The sequence below is a fragment of the Miniopterus natalensis genome, chromosome 19, assembly GCF_054644295.1.
Source record: "Miniopterus natalensis isolate mMinNat1 chromosome 19, mMinNat1.hap1, whole genome shotgun sequence".
In the NCBI taxonomy this organism is placed as follows: domain Eukaryota; kingdom Metazoa; phylum Chordata; class Mammalia; order Chiroptera; family Miniopteridae; genus Miniopterus; species Miniopterus natalensis.
In genome coordinates this window covers 329,288-343,108 of record NC_142099.1, presented here as the reverse complement: position 1 = coordinate 343,108, position 13,821 = coordinate 329,288, and the positions used below count along the sequence as shown (strand labels likewise).

General features: G+C 51.0%; 1 protein-coding gene across 1 annotated transcript; it reads left to right on the top strand.

Moving 5' to 3' along the window:
* Positions 1-1,591: 1,591 nt before the first annotated feature.
* Positions 1,592-7,716, top strand: LOC107545546 (butyrophilin subfamily 2 member A2-like). Its single transcript, XM_087827684.1, has 7 exons — positions 1,592-1,676; positions 2,434-2,781; positions 2,888-3,169; positions 5,031-5,207; positions 5,600-5,620; positions 5,722-5,748; positions 7,094-7,716. The coding sequence occupies exons 1-7, from the start codon at positions 1,592-1,594 to the stop codon at positions 7,714-7,716; spliced, it is 1,563 nt and encodes a 520-aa protein (XP_087683810.1).
* Positions 7,717-13,821: the final 6,105 nt, after the last annotated feature.

Below are 13,821 nucleotides of genomic sequence, written 5' to 3'. Positions count from 1 at the left end.
AAGTATAGCAGGAGGCAGATGTGAGAGAACAATTCAGGTGAAGGGAATGTCATGGGGAACAGAGCCCCAGTCATGGAATAATTGCTAGTGGGGTCATTGCTAGTGTGCTAATTGCTTGTCAAACTGAGTCAGGAGGGAATGAGAGGCCTCCAGAGAAAGCATGTAGGCACATGTGGGAATGTTAAGAATTGTGCCTTGGGAAGATTCTTGTAGAAAAAATGTACACAATGGCCAGATTGGGATCTGCGGGGCAGAGGAAGGGAGCATTGTGTGGGTGTAGGGGTGCTGGGCCCCACCAGACCATCAAGTGGCAGACAGGAAGTCTTTCTCCAGTGCCACTGTCCTGAGGGCACTGGAGTGCCACCTGCGGAGGGAAAGAAAGGGCTTTGGACTCTCGCTCAGTATCCTCAGGTCTCTCACTTCAAAGTTTCTGTGTGAGTCCCAGGGTCTCCATCACAGCTGCTGGCTCCATTCTCTACCCCCAGCCCCTCCCTGTGTACCCGCATCTCTCTCTGGCCCCTCACAGTTCAGCAACTTGCAAGAGATTCCTTGGCTTGGGAAAGAGGGTGCTTATGTCCCCCTCAACACCGGCCCATCCCAAACCCAATCCCAACCACACACACACACACACACACACACGTGTTGCAGGTGTACACATACAGGCCTCTGTCCTCGTAGTTAGCAGCGAAGCCAAAATCCACATGGAATCGCAAGACTGTGCAAAATAAAAATAATTTAAAAATTGCATTGCCTCTGAGAAGAGAAAAGGGAACTAAAATCGCCAGATCATCTCAAAGGCTCTTTGCAGCTGAGGCTGTTTAATACTTAGGCAGGGTCTGTGTATTCTACCCAGCAACTGGTGAGGAGAAAACTCGGCGATGCTATTGGTTGCCTGGCCCGCCGCCGGCCAATCCTGGGCTCCGAGCGGCCCCTGGAAATCCTGGGACTGCGGTCCCTGAGGACCCGGGTGCCGGGCTCAGCCCCGACCGCCGCCCGCCGCCCACCCGGGAAGAGGGCGCGTTTCTCCCGCGCCTTCGGGGCGCTCTGCTCTCGGGCTGTGGCTGCGCCCGTGGGCGGGTTCGAGAGAGGCAGCCGGGAGTCGCGGTTTGAGCGTCAGCGGAGGAAAGAGGGTGCAGACGTGAATCCCGGCGGGCGGGACGGGAGCTGCGCTCCGCGCGGCGGGGGCGGAGGGGAGCCGGAGAGGGGCTCCCCGGGGCCTCGGGGGTCCGCCCCTGGGGTTCGGCGGGCGGTACCTGGAGGGGGAGGGGACAGCGGCGGGAGCGGGCGGGGGAGGCGTGGGGGCTCTCGGGTGACACCCGCAGGCGCGGAGCCGGCCCGCGGGGAGCCGCGCAGGGGGCCGTGGCTCCTTGGCTTGTGCGGGGAGCGTTCCTGCGTCTGTCGGGGGGAGATGCCTGAGCCGGGGGAGCAAGGTGGTGCCCAGGACACAGGCGGGGGCTCTGATGGCACCGACCCGGGTCACAGGGACGCACCTCGATCAGCACTGTGGTGCCAAGTCTCTCTGGCGTTTCCCCAGGTCTGCGCCCCCGGGCCTGCGGTCGAGGCCTCCCCTGGGTGGCTGGTCCCCGGCGCCATGGAGCCGGCTGCTTCCCCGCCCGTGCCGCTGCCGGACCCCCTGCTCTGCTTCCCGCTCCTCGGCCTGTCCGCTCTGGTCTCAGGTAGCCGCTGCCTCTGGCGCCCGCCCACTGTCCCCTGGGGCTGTGCTCACTCCTTCCGTCGGCACCTGCGCCCGGGGTGGCACCAGCACTGCCCAGTTCAAAGGCAAATAACCCCAAATAACCAACGTATTACCATTCACACTTTTAATTAATGTAAACTATGAATGAGACATTTAACTCTTTTTTTATTCCAAGTTTTCAAATTTTGTATGTGCATTTCACACTGACAGCACATTTCGGTTGGGCCCGGCTGGTGGCTACCATGCTGGACAGCTCCAGTTCCACCTTCCCTCCAGGCACCGGGTTGGCCTGGGGAACAGGAGAAAACCCCTGCCGGCACAGGGTCTGTGGGTGCTCAGTGTGTGCTTCTCTGGGCTCTGTTCTCCAAGCACTAGCAGCCTCAGTAGATGCTGACTGGACAGCTCTCTCTTTTTATTTTAGTTATTTAAAAAGAATTTTGTATTGTGTTGACTTTAGAGAGGAAAGGAGAGAGATTTGTTATTCCACTTATTTATGCATTCATTGTTTGATCCTTGTATGTGGGGATCGAACCCACAACCTTGGCATATTGGGATAAGGCTCCAAATGGACTACGGGGCCAGGGCCTTTACCAGGCTTCTCTTGCTCCAACCAGCCACAGCTGCTGGCCCCAGAATGCTCAGCCCAGGAATAGCTGCCCCTGGAACAGCCACTTCCTTTCTTGCCCTGGATGTTGCACAGCTGGTGCCCTGCCTGATTCTGCCCCTTTGTCCAACAGCCCAGTTTACTGTCGTGGGGCCAGCTGATCCCATCCTGGCCATGGTGGGAGAAAGCACCATGTTTCACTGCCACCTGTCACCTGAGAAAAGTGCTGAGGACATGGAGGTGCGGTGGTTCCGGTCTCAGTTCTCGCCCGCGGTGCTGGTGTACAAGGGTGGCCGCGAGAGGCCAGAGGAGCAGATGGAGCAGTACCGAGGACGGACCACCCTTGTGAGTGAAGACATCAGCAGGGGGAGGGTGGCCCTCATCATCCACCAAGTCACGGCCCACGACAGTGGCCGCTACCGCTGTTATTTCCAACAAGGCAGGTCCTACGACGAGGCTGTCATGTACCTCGTGGTGGCAGGTGCGTGGTTTCACATCGTTTGGTGGCTTTTTCACAGTGTGACCCTTGGGGAAAGTTTCTCTCCAAATCTCAGGCCCCCCGAACACCACCAGATTTTTGTCCCCAGGCCTGGGATCCGATCCCTTCATTGAAATGAAGGGCCATGAGGATGGGGGTATCCTGCTGGAGTGCACATCTGAAGGGTGGTACCCAGAGCCCCAAGCAGTGTGGAGGGACCCTTATGGTGAGATTGTGCCCGCCCTGGAAGAGGCTTACACCCAGGGCACAGACGGCCTCTTTAGGGTCACCATGGCCGTGATCATCATGGACAGCTCTGTGAGAAACATGTCCTGCTCCATCAACAACACCCTGCTGGGCCAGGAGAAAGACTCTGTGATCTTCATTCCAGGTTAGTTCCAGCCCATGGAGGCAGGATCCTCAGCAGACAAATGGGAACTTAAATGGAACTGATGGAGGCTGGGGTGGGTCCTGGGCCCTGAAGAACTCAGGCTGCAGCTGAGCTGAGGCCTCTCCCCTCATCACAAGGGGAACATCAGGTAGTCTCAAAACTTGAGGAGGAGCCTCTTATCCGAGGGTAAATCTGATAGTTTTCCCCCATTATGGTTCTGATCCTGCAGCAATTTTTAAACATTTAGAACAATCACAAAACATGCAGAGGGCAGGTAGCTGTCTACACCTGATGGTGCTGTGTGCTGAAGCCCTCGCCTCCTGTTCATGGGATTTTCCAAGGACAGAACTGGGGATCGTCTGTCTATCTACAAACATTCTTTCTTTTTTTAGTATATCTTTATTGATTTCAGAGAGAGGAAAGGAGAGGGAGAGAGAGAGATAGAAACATCAATGATGAGAGAGTTATTGATCGAGCCCGCAACCCGGGCATGTGCCCTGACCGGGAATCGAACCCCGATCGCCTGGATCCTAGATCCACACTCAACCGATGAGCCATGCCTGGCCGGGTGATCTACAAACATTCTTAAAGTCATTCAACAAATACTTAGCAAGGCTCACATATGTTCAAGGCACTGTTCTAGAAACCAAAGATTAACCACTGAACAAAATACATGAAGATCCCTAACCTCATGGGGCTTACATTCTAGGGAAGCAGAGGGTAATCAATAAAACAATTAAAGCAAGGAGTAAAATAATCAGTTAAACTTTTATATCAGATGATGATGAGTTCTGTACAAAATTTAATGAGGGGATGAGGCAGGGCGGGATAGGGGAAGGGGAATTGTAATTATGAACAGGATGGTAAGGAAGGGCTTCAATGCAAAGATGGCAGGTGGGCAACTGAGGAATGAGCAAGCCAAGTGGCAAGAACAGCACATGCAAAGGGCCTGAGTCAGGAGCATGTCTGGCAGTTTCAAGGAACCCCAAGAGGCCACTGTGGATGGAATGGATTGAGTTCACGGAGAATCAGAGGAGATGAATTCAGATCTGCAATGGGTCCAGGCCACATGAGGCAATGTAGGTCACGAGTAGATCTTGGCTTTTAGTCTCAAGGAGATACAAAACCCCACAGGGTTTTGAGCAGAGAGATAATCTCACAGAAACAGCTGTGCTGAGGACAGACTGCATAGGATGTGAGCAGAAGCAAGGAGGAGGGCATTGCAGTGCCCAGACAAGAGTGATAGTGGCTGTGCCAGGATGGTGGCGGTGGTTGGCTTTCCTCATCTTGGTCCTTCCCATGGTGGCTCCACATACTTCTGTCTTCTGTCTTCTGGGCCCTGTCAAGTGACAAAACTAAAACAATTTAGTAACGAGTTTTACGTCCCTTGTTCAAGGGAAAACCATCCATGGATTGGGGGAGGGTGCAGGTCCTCACCAGCAGGGGAGCCTCTTCCTGAGGGATTCTGGGTAAGAGCAAGGGTTACCAAGGTGGAAACGGGCACGACTGACTAGGAGGCTGGGGTTTCCTTGTAAGGCAGTAGGTCTGTTTTCCAGAGGAAGGTGAGTGGTGGAAGCTGAGGGGAAGGATTAGGACAGGTGTCCTTTAGTTGTCCTTGACCATGGGGTGTTTCCAGTCCATGCAGGCTGATGTAAGTGTGGATTTGTGAGATGGGCCGCTGGGGTGGCCTCTTTTTTGTGGGTTCCTGTATAGGAATTGGCTTCATCAGCCCCCAGCTGTGCCCACTACTGTGGGTTTCTGAGGGAGAAGGGGACAGAGCACGCACCTGAGTGAGCTCCTCAGATGTGAATCTCAGGGGCGGTCTCCCTTGTCTCGCTGGGACTTTCCTGGCCTCCTCCAGAGCCCTCTATCCCCAGCATGCCTGTCTTTCCCTGGATGGAGGTCCTGGCCGTCATCCTGCCTGCTGTGCTCCTCACTGTCATCCTTGGGAGCATCGGTCTCATCACGAAACTCCGCAGGGAGAAAGGATCTCCATCAGTGGAAAAAGATTGTGAAAATGAAGAGAAAGAAACTGCACGTAAGAAACTGGGGAAGGAACGTGTGGGAAAAGAGAGAAAGAACGTCCAATAAAAGGTAAAAGAGTAACAGGGCAGTTCATGGTCATTCCAAGGACACAGCTCGGGCAGCAGAAGCCTGGGGGACAGAGAACCAGAGACACAGCAGTCAGGCCTTGGAGCTGCGTCCCAGTCACTACCCCTCCAGCTCGCTTTCATATTGTTGAAAGAAAGCCAACCTAAATAAGTACTGATAATCCAGCCACCTGGTCCTCTGATCATTTCTGGAATGTGGACAGTTCCCTGCCTGTGGGGGATGGGATATTGGCTTCACAGAAAGGGCTAGACCTTTGTTTAATACGGGCTAAATTCTAGTTCTGTTGAAGACATTCATTTGTTTCTGTTTATTTTTCAGAGCAACTTCAAGAAGAATTGCGTGAGTTGAGCATTTCCCGAATTGAATGATTCCCTGCTCAATGTGTATTGTTGGTTGCTGTTATCTCCTGAAGCTCACTCACTCTGTCTGTCCCCTTGCAGGATGGAGAAGAGGCCTCTTACACGCTGGTGAGCACCCCTGACAGTCCCTCACGTCCCAGAGCTTCCTCCCCACTAGCCAGCCAAAGGGACACCTGAGCTGAGAGGCACAAGGGGCCACAGTGGGCGGGGACAGGGGGCTGGGCCAGTTCACTAGCAGCATCCCACCCCGTGCAGGATCCCAGCTCTTCCCACAGGGAATTCCGTGGCTCTTGATCAGCTCTTGGCTTCCTTCCCACCCTCATTTTTTAGTATAATTTCATCCATGATGACCAGAGGCCAAGCACACAGAGTGGACCTTCCCACAGTTCTGTTTCAGTAGCTGTTGCTCTTTGGATCCTGCATTAGTTTGAAAGAAGACAATACTGGCTGAGGTAGTCACAACCTGGGAGACGGTCCAGGCTGCACAGTGAGGAGTTCTGTGTGGGACAGGCAGGAAGCTGTCCCAAGCCTGTCTCAGGGCTGGACAGATAGGTGCCCCAGGAGGGCACTGATGCTGTGCACAGCCTGCGAGGGGCAGGGACAGGGCATGAGGGAGCCTACAGCCTCCACTTGCCTCCCCTGATGAGCACCTTGCATTTTGTGACTCATCCCCTTCTGCTCACAGGCACCAGAGAATCCAGGTTTTAGTAGATGCCATGGTGCTTGGGCCTTTCCTCTTTAGGTGAATTTCACAATTGTCACTGTCGGAAATACCTACATGGGGAAAGGAGAAAACCATATTAACACAAGGGAACTGTAGGTGGATTCAGTGATAGAGCTGCAGGTGGGGGAGGCCCGCAGAACCTCAGGTGCCTGGAGTACTTCCTGCACCCAGAGAGGTCACTTCAGACCAGGTGTCGAAGCAAAGCCCGGTGGAAACAGTTCCCCCACCTTTTGCCAGACGCACCTCTCAGGTGGCAGGTTGGCGTGTGGGGACATTGTCCGCCTTTGGACCTTCTGAACATTGCCCTTGTCAGTCACTTAAGTCAGATGTCACCTGGTTAAGCTGGTGGAGCACAGAGGACCAATAAGAGGACCCTTTGCTGGTTTAAGCCAAGTTGGAAAGATTCCAACTCAAGAGAGACTCAGAGGTCACAGGTCTTGAATAGAAAAGGGGGCAGATCTGAGAGTGGAGAGAAAGTGGGAGCCATTCATTTCAGCTCATTTGCTAAACTTTCTACATTTCTGAGAGCCCCAGTTATTTTCTACCTGGGCCCCACTGCTTTCACGCAGCAGGTAGAAGTGCAGCCTCGGGGGTTCTCCATCTGTGAGCTGGGATCTGGGATCAAGGGGCCTTCATGGAGATCCCATCCCATGCAAGATGTCTCCCCTAACTCCTGCTTTCTGGGACCTCTCTGAGACCCCAGGCCTAAACCTGGGACTTCTTCTGCAGCTGATGTGGTCCTGGACCCAGACACTGCTCATCCCGAGCTCTTCCTGTCAGAGGACCGGAGAAGCGTGAGGCGGGGACCCTCCAGGCAGAGCGTGCCTGACAACCCCGAAAGATTCGACTGCCGGCCCTGTGTCCTGGGAGCCCAAAGCTTCTCCTCAGGGAGGCATTACTGGGAGGTGGAGGTGCGAAACGTAATGGTGTGGTCTGTTGGGGTCTGTGAGGACAGTGTGGCGAGGAAAGGGGAGGCCCTGCTGGTTCCTCAGAATGGCTTCTGGACCCTGGAAATGTTTGGAAACCAGTACCGGGTCCTGTCCTCCCCTGAAAAGATTCTTCCCCTGAAAGAGCGCCTTCGCCGGGTGGCCGTCTTCCTGGACTACGAGTCTGGAGATGTCTCTTTCTATAACATGAGGGACCGATCGCACATCTACACGTGTCCCCGTTCGCTCTTCTCTGGGCCCCTGAGGCCCTTCTTCAGGCTGGGATCTGATGACAGCCCCCTGTTTATCTGCCCAGCGTTCACAGGGGCCCAGGGTGTCACGGTGCCTGAGGGTGGCCTGGTTCTTCACAGGGCAGGGACCCACTGCAGACACCAGGACCAGTTCCCTGGTCTCAGAGGCGAATAGAGAAGCCCTGGACATCTCTCTTCCCACAGCACAGTGTCCAGAGGAAAAGGCCCTTCTTACTCTGGACACATCATAGAGCCTCCACCACAGGCCCCTGTGACCCCCTCTTCAGTCCCCAGCCCCATCTCCCTCATCAGGCTGTTGCTGTCATACCTCATTTGCTTGTCACCATGGGGCAGGGGCCGGTCTCAGGGAAACTAGTGCTTCCACATGGCTCCCAACCAAGAAGAAAGTGGGAGACAGCCACAGGCTGAAAACCTGCTGCTGTAGCATCAGGCGGCATGTTCGGCATTGAACTTGCGTTGACTTCAGACGCCATGGACTCCAGGTGGGGACAACAGGATTCACCAGGACCTGAGGGGATGAGGAGCCACCACTGGACCTCAGAGACAGAGGAAGAGGGACAGAGAGCGGGGAGGAGCCCTGGCTGTTGGCGTGGTTAAGGTGGCCGGGGACCCCAGCATCCAAGGCCCATGCCCACCCTCCCCCGGATTTCCAGCCCACCCAGTAAAGCCCCCAGGCCTCCAAGGATGAAAAACCAAGACAGAAGGAGCAATGACAAGGACACCTCTGGGTCTGGCCTGGCCCAGGTGTCCCTGCAGCAAACACTCTGGGTCACTGAGAATGGCCTGAGGTTTAAGGTCCTGGCTGAGCAGGTGAGCAGTGAACCAGGTTAATCACAAGGTCCAGGTTCAGTGGGGAGACCAGTGGTTTTCAACTTCTTGGTCTCATGATGCCTTTAATACTGAAAAATTATTGAGGGCCCCTGAGGGCTTTTGCTCTTGCTTATATCTGCTAATATTTACTATGTTGGACTGAAAGCCTTTAAAGATGTATTTATTAATCTATTTCAATGACAGTAATAAACTGATTACAGGTTAATATAAAGAACTTTTTTTGTTGCTGTTAAAAATAATTTGTTTGCAAAGGGAAATAAATGCTAGTGAGGTGTGTGGCATTGTTTCATTTGTTTTGCAAGTCTGATGGCAGGTTTAACAGGAGACTGGATTCTCATGTCTGTCAATGTAGGACTTAGAAACCTGTAGACAGTTTTTATAACAGTTAATTTGAGCGAAACTGAGGGAGCAAGATCTCAGATGCTCTCGAGAACGACAGTTTTGCAGCTTCTCTTCTGCATTTGGGTGAGGGAGGGAACGTAAGGATTTCACAAAGGTGGGAGAAAGGAGAGTTAACAAGACCCGGTGCTCCTTGGAGGGTGATGATGCTCCGAGGGGTCTGAAAAAGAGGATCAGTTCTGGCGTTTGGACAGTGTGTTACCCTAGATGCCCAGGACAGTGGACAGGGCTTCCTTAAGGGGAAGGTAACCTTTTACTAAAGAATTACAGGCCTGGGGCTCAGTGCCCATAAAGACCTGCCCAGGTAGGGGTTGTGTTCAGATCACCTGCTGAGGTTACTGCAGGTCGCTGATTCACTAAGGAGCCTTTTCACTTGCAACACCTGGCGGAGCCTTGAGAATCAGAGCAAGAGGCATCTCAACAACCACAGTGCAGACAAGCAGGTAATGTCCGGTTTCATTTTCTTCCTGGGGAATTCACTTCGTTAGGATTCCCTTCTTCCTTTTTCTTGCATTAAGGGACCCTTCTCATTCAAAAGCCATGGCCTGGCCTGGTGTCTCGGTTGGATGCAGCATTTCCCGTGTGCCAGATGTCTGCCGATTCCACCCCAGGACAGTGCGTGTTCCCTCTCTCTCTTCCTCTCTCTCTCTCTCTCACCAATAAAAAGAGATCCTCAGGTGAGAATTAAAAAACAACAACACAGTTTCTGGTGAATTTTAATTACTTGTGCTGTGCGTTGCTTCCCTGGAAGCCCTCCTTTCCAACACTGGTCTCCATGTGGCCTGAGTCTGAGCTCACCCACTGAGAGCAGCCTTCTCTGTAGGGCTACTTCCTGAAAACAATTAGTGGCAATTATCTAACTTGCACCTGCCTGAGATGGTGCACAACCAGTGGATCAAAAAATAGGCTAAGCACGGACTCCCATGGAGGAGCAGTCGGCCTCCAGGTGACAGACAAGCTCCTTTCTAAACAAGTGACCGGAGGTCAGCCAGCAGAAACCTTAAGCAGCCACCCAGGGCAACCACTGGCCTTCATTTCCTAACCTCCCTCCTCTGACACCAGTTTCCTCTTCTGAGGCTTTAGCTGCCCCAGCCACTCTGCTTCCCCTCTCCCCCAGTCATTTTGTCAGGAGATATTTGCCGTGGGAAATTAGGGTTTCCTTCCATTGTTCTACAAACAAGGCCCTAAAGCCCATCTTCCTGCAGAAGGGAAAGGTTCCATTGTATGCAGGTCAGTGGCTCTTTGCTTCTCTGGGACTCTGAGCTCCTGACCCCATGGATTCAAAGCCTGGGGATACACAGACACGAAAAGCGAAAAGCAGGACAGCCAAAGCGAAAAGCAGGACAGCCGTTTAGTGGTGAGGACAGAGGAGAGGAGGCTGGTAAACTGTCTCCCATGCTCCTGAGGAGACACACGGGTCTCGGGTTGTGACGGTAAGTTTGGCTAACCTTTCTCCTTCAAATAACTGGAAGGCTTGCTAATGTGAAGCTGATGACTAGGAAATAGGCTGGTACAGGGGAGGGACTGTGGGGACGGGCGCCCTGGGAGTGGAGACCGTGCACAGTCAGATGAGGTCTTCTGAGGGTGCTCACAGTCCCCACAGTGGAAACAGAAGACTCAGCTGCAGTGTCACAGAACAGAACTAGTGAGTTTTAGGGTGAATGAGGATGGTGATTTCTCTGTCTCTGTGTGTGTGTCTCTCTTGTCCTTGGACCTGTGGTTTGGGCCCCTGCCTCTGTCACTAACTGTACTCCCTCAAGTATGCAAATGTGTAAGAGAGAAGGGCCTTGCCTGGGCCTTGCCCTGGGCTTCTGAAACTGACACCAAGTGGAGACTGGATATCCTGAAGTCAAACTTCTCGATTTCCACAAATTGGCCTCAGGTACAGTCTATTTTTTGACTGAAAGGCATGTTCTGCTTTCTTTCAGTGCATGGATGAGCCTTTAGGGGGTGCCCGGACTCAGTTAGACATTACCATCCCTGCAGCTGGGAAGGAAGAGCATTTCTGGAGGACATCTCTCTTTTGGCTGACAATACTCAACCCCTTCCCCCCACACACAGACACAGAAAGCCAATGAGATTATCTGCAAAATACAGGGTTTCTCTAATGAAAGTTCGACCTTGCTATATTTATTGTCCCATTTCACACAATTTGTCTCCCAGCATCACGTAAAGGTCTGAATAAGTGAACCTAGGACCCTATTTCCTTGGAAACTCTAAAGAGATATGCAGCGTTCTGCCCAGAAATCCCATATTGGACATTCAGACCTACGTTGGAAATTAGGCTGCTTCTCTATGTCAAAGTCACCTGGACCCTCTAAGCAAGACTGGAATGTTCCCATTTTACTGCTATGATTTCAGGCAGCAAGCCATATTTTAAAAATTTATCTTTATTGTTGAAAATATTTCCCCCATTGGCCCCCTTTACCCCACTTCTGCCCTGTCACCAGGCATTTACTGAGTTATTATCTGTGTCCATGGGTTATGCATAGAAGTTCTTTGGTTAATCTCTTCCCAGTCCACCCCCATTCCCTCTGATATATGTCAGTCTGCTGCTTGCTTCCACGTCTCTGTGTCTCTTTTGTTCGTCAGTTTATTCTGTCCATAGGCGTGAGCATGCTCCTTGGAGGGACAGCATGCCTCCTACATTTATATTTTAAACACAACATTGGTGCTTCGGGCATTTCAGAACTGTGTTCTGCTTCATAGATGTGTGGAAGCACCCAGGGGGAGGTGCACTGATGTCTGCAACTTTCAAGGCATCAGATGAATAACCAAGGATACCGAGATAAACAGAAGATTAGTGTACAATGAAGTCAGCATGTGTAACACAATGTTCACTGTAAACAGAAGCTACAGACTGCTGCAGGCAAGGAGAAATAAATAACCTGAAAATCCAAATGCAGCAAAGAGAAGGATGGAGAATGGATGAATCTTCTCAGCAACACCCCAAATGAAAATTCTCTGAAAAATGTAAAACATGCCCCTCGGTCCCTGACAGCACTGCCTCTGGAAACCTGAAAATTGTACTACTTGGAAATAGATCTGAGACCTGAATATCTGAGGTGCCACAAAAGGTGTCGTGAGTGTAGTTTTTCTGTGTCTTTCTGTTCATACTTTCACTGGGCTCTGCTGTAAAAAATGTTAACAAAGGGCCACAACGACTATACAATTAACATACACGTTCTTCTCACACATTAACATCTATTCATTTGTCTTAGATCTGCTGCTAAGTCCATTATGATATAAAGGAAAGAAAGCAGACGTATGTAATAAAGACCTGATCATACACCCACCCCCAGGAGTGGGTCAACATGGTAAACACACAGAGAGACGCGGAGTGTGGAGATCAGTGCTGGAGCTGGTCCTCACTGCGACCACCCAATACCGAGTGTACCTTCACACTAACCTTGCCCCTGGTTTCTGCCCAACAACTGATGAGACACTGCTCTGAGTCAATCACAAAACAACTGCTTTCAAAAGAGGGTTTGCACTGTTTCCTGTCCTGAACAAGCTTTCGGTTTCCCCACACTTCCGCATCACAGACTCAACCATACTGGCGTTCTTCGTTCCGTGATTTTCAGCTGGAAGTGCCAAGGGTAAGTGTGAGTCTTCAGGTGAGGGCCCAGGTGGAAGCACAGAGGCAGGGCAAGGTAAGGCCCAAGTTCCGAAATCTGTGGCAGGGAGACAAGCGGAATGAAGGAGCTCGACAACTGCATGTTCCTAGGGACTTCCTGTGGCCAGAAACGAGCAAAGGCCTTTTACAGTCCCTCCTGATCAACCCTGGGAATGTGTTCTAAGAGATTTCAAAGAGATGTGTGTGTGTCTTAAATATTTATATGTAAAGCTGTTCATTAGAGAATTATTTGAAACATAGAAAAATCTGAACCAGTGTATAGATACAAGAGCTGGAGAATAGATAAACAACATTGTCTGACGGTAGAGGGATTTCCAGTCCACCCATCTGCTGGCCATCTGGACCTCCTCTTTGCAGAAACGTCTATTCAGGTCCTCTACCCATTTTTTAACTTGGATTGGATTTTTGTACAGTACTTTGTATGGGTTTATATATAAACGCTGGATAGCAACCCCTTATTTCATGTCTCATTGTCAAATAGCTTCTTCCATTCAGTAGGTTGTCCTTTGGTTTTGTTAAAATTTCCCTCACTGTGCAAAAACTTTTTAACTTGGCATGGTTCCATTTGTTTATTTTTTCTTTTGTTGCCTTTGCCTGAGGACACACATACAAAAAGATGTTACTCAGAGCGTTCTCATAGAGTTTGTTGCGGACGTTTTCTTCTAGTTTTGTGGCTTTGAATTTTACATTTAAATCTTTCATCCGCTTTGAATGTGGTGTTTAGTCTTGTATGTGGTGTAAGAAAGTGATCTGTCCAGATCTCCCAGCACCATTTAGAAGAGACTGTCTTCACCCCATTGTATATTCCTGCCTCCTTTATTGCAGATTAATTGAACATATAAGTCAGGGTTCATTTCTGGGCTCTCCATTTCTCACATTGAACTATGTGTCTGTTTTTATGCCAGAACCACGCTGTTTTTATTTGTGTAGCCTTGTAATATAGTTTCATATCAGGGAGGGTGGTTTCTCCACTGTTGCTCTTTCTCAAGGTTTCTCCCATTAGTTGAGGCCTTTTGTGGTTCCATATACATTTTAGGATTGAGAAGAAGGCCATGAGTATTCAATAGGGATTTTCTGAACCTGTGTATTGCTTCAGGCAGTAAGGACATGTGACAATGTGAATCCTCTCAGCCCATGAGCACAGTGCCCCTTCCATTTCCTTGTACCCTCTTCCGATTCCTTCTTCAGTGTCCTGTAGTTTTAGACCACAGGTCCTTCTGCTCTTTGGTTACATCTACTCCTAGGTACTTATGCTTTTTGATGAAATTGTAAATGGATTTTTACAATTCTTCCTCTGATTTTTCATTATTGCTGTATAGAAATGCAGCAGGTTTCTGATTTTCTATCCTGCCACGTTACTGAACTCAGTGATTAGTTCTAATAGTTCTTTGG

Excerpts from the sequence above, each read along its gene's own strand:
- LOC107545546 (XM_087827684.1), top strand. The coding sequence starts at position 1,592 with ATGGAGCCGGCTGCTTCCCCGCCCGTGCCGCTGCCGGACCCCCTGCTC. Across the intron at positions 5,621-5,721 it reads GCAACTTCAAGAAGAATTGC|GATGGAGAAGAGGCCTCTTA; the intron begins GTGAGTTGAGCA and ends GTCCCCTTGCAG. Across the intron at positions 5,749-7,093 it reads AAGAGGCCTCTTACACGCTG|CTGATGTGGTCCTGGACCCA; the intron begins GTGAGCACCCCT and ends CTTCTTCTGCAG.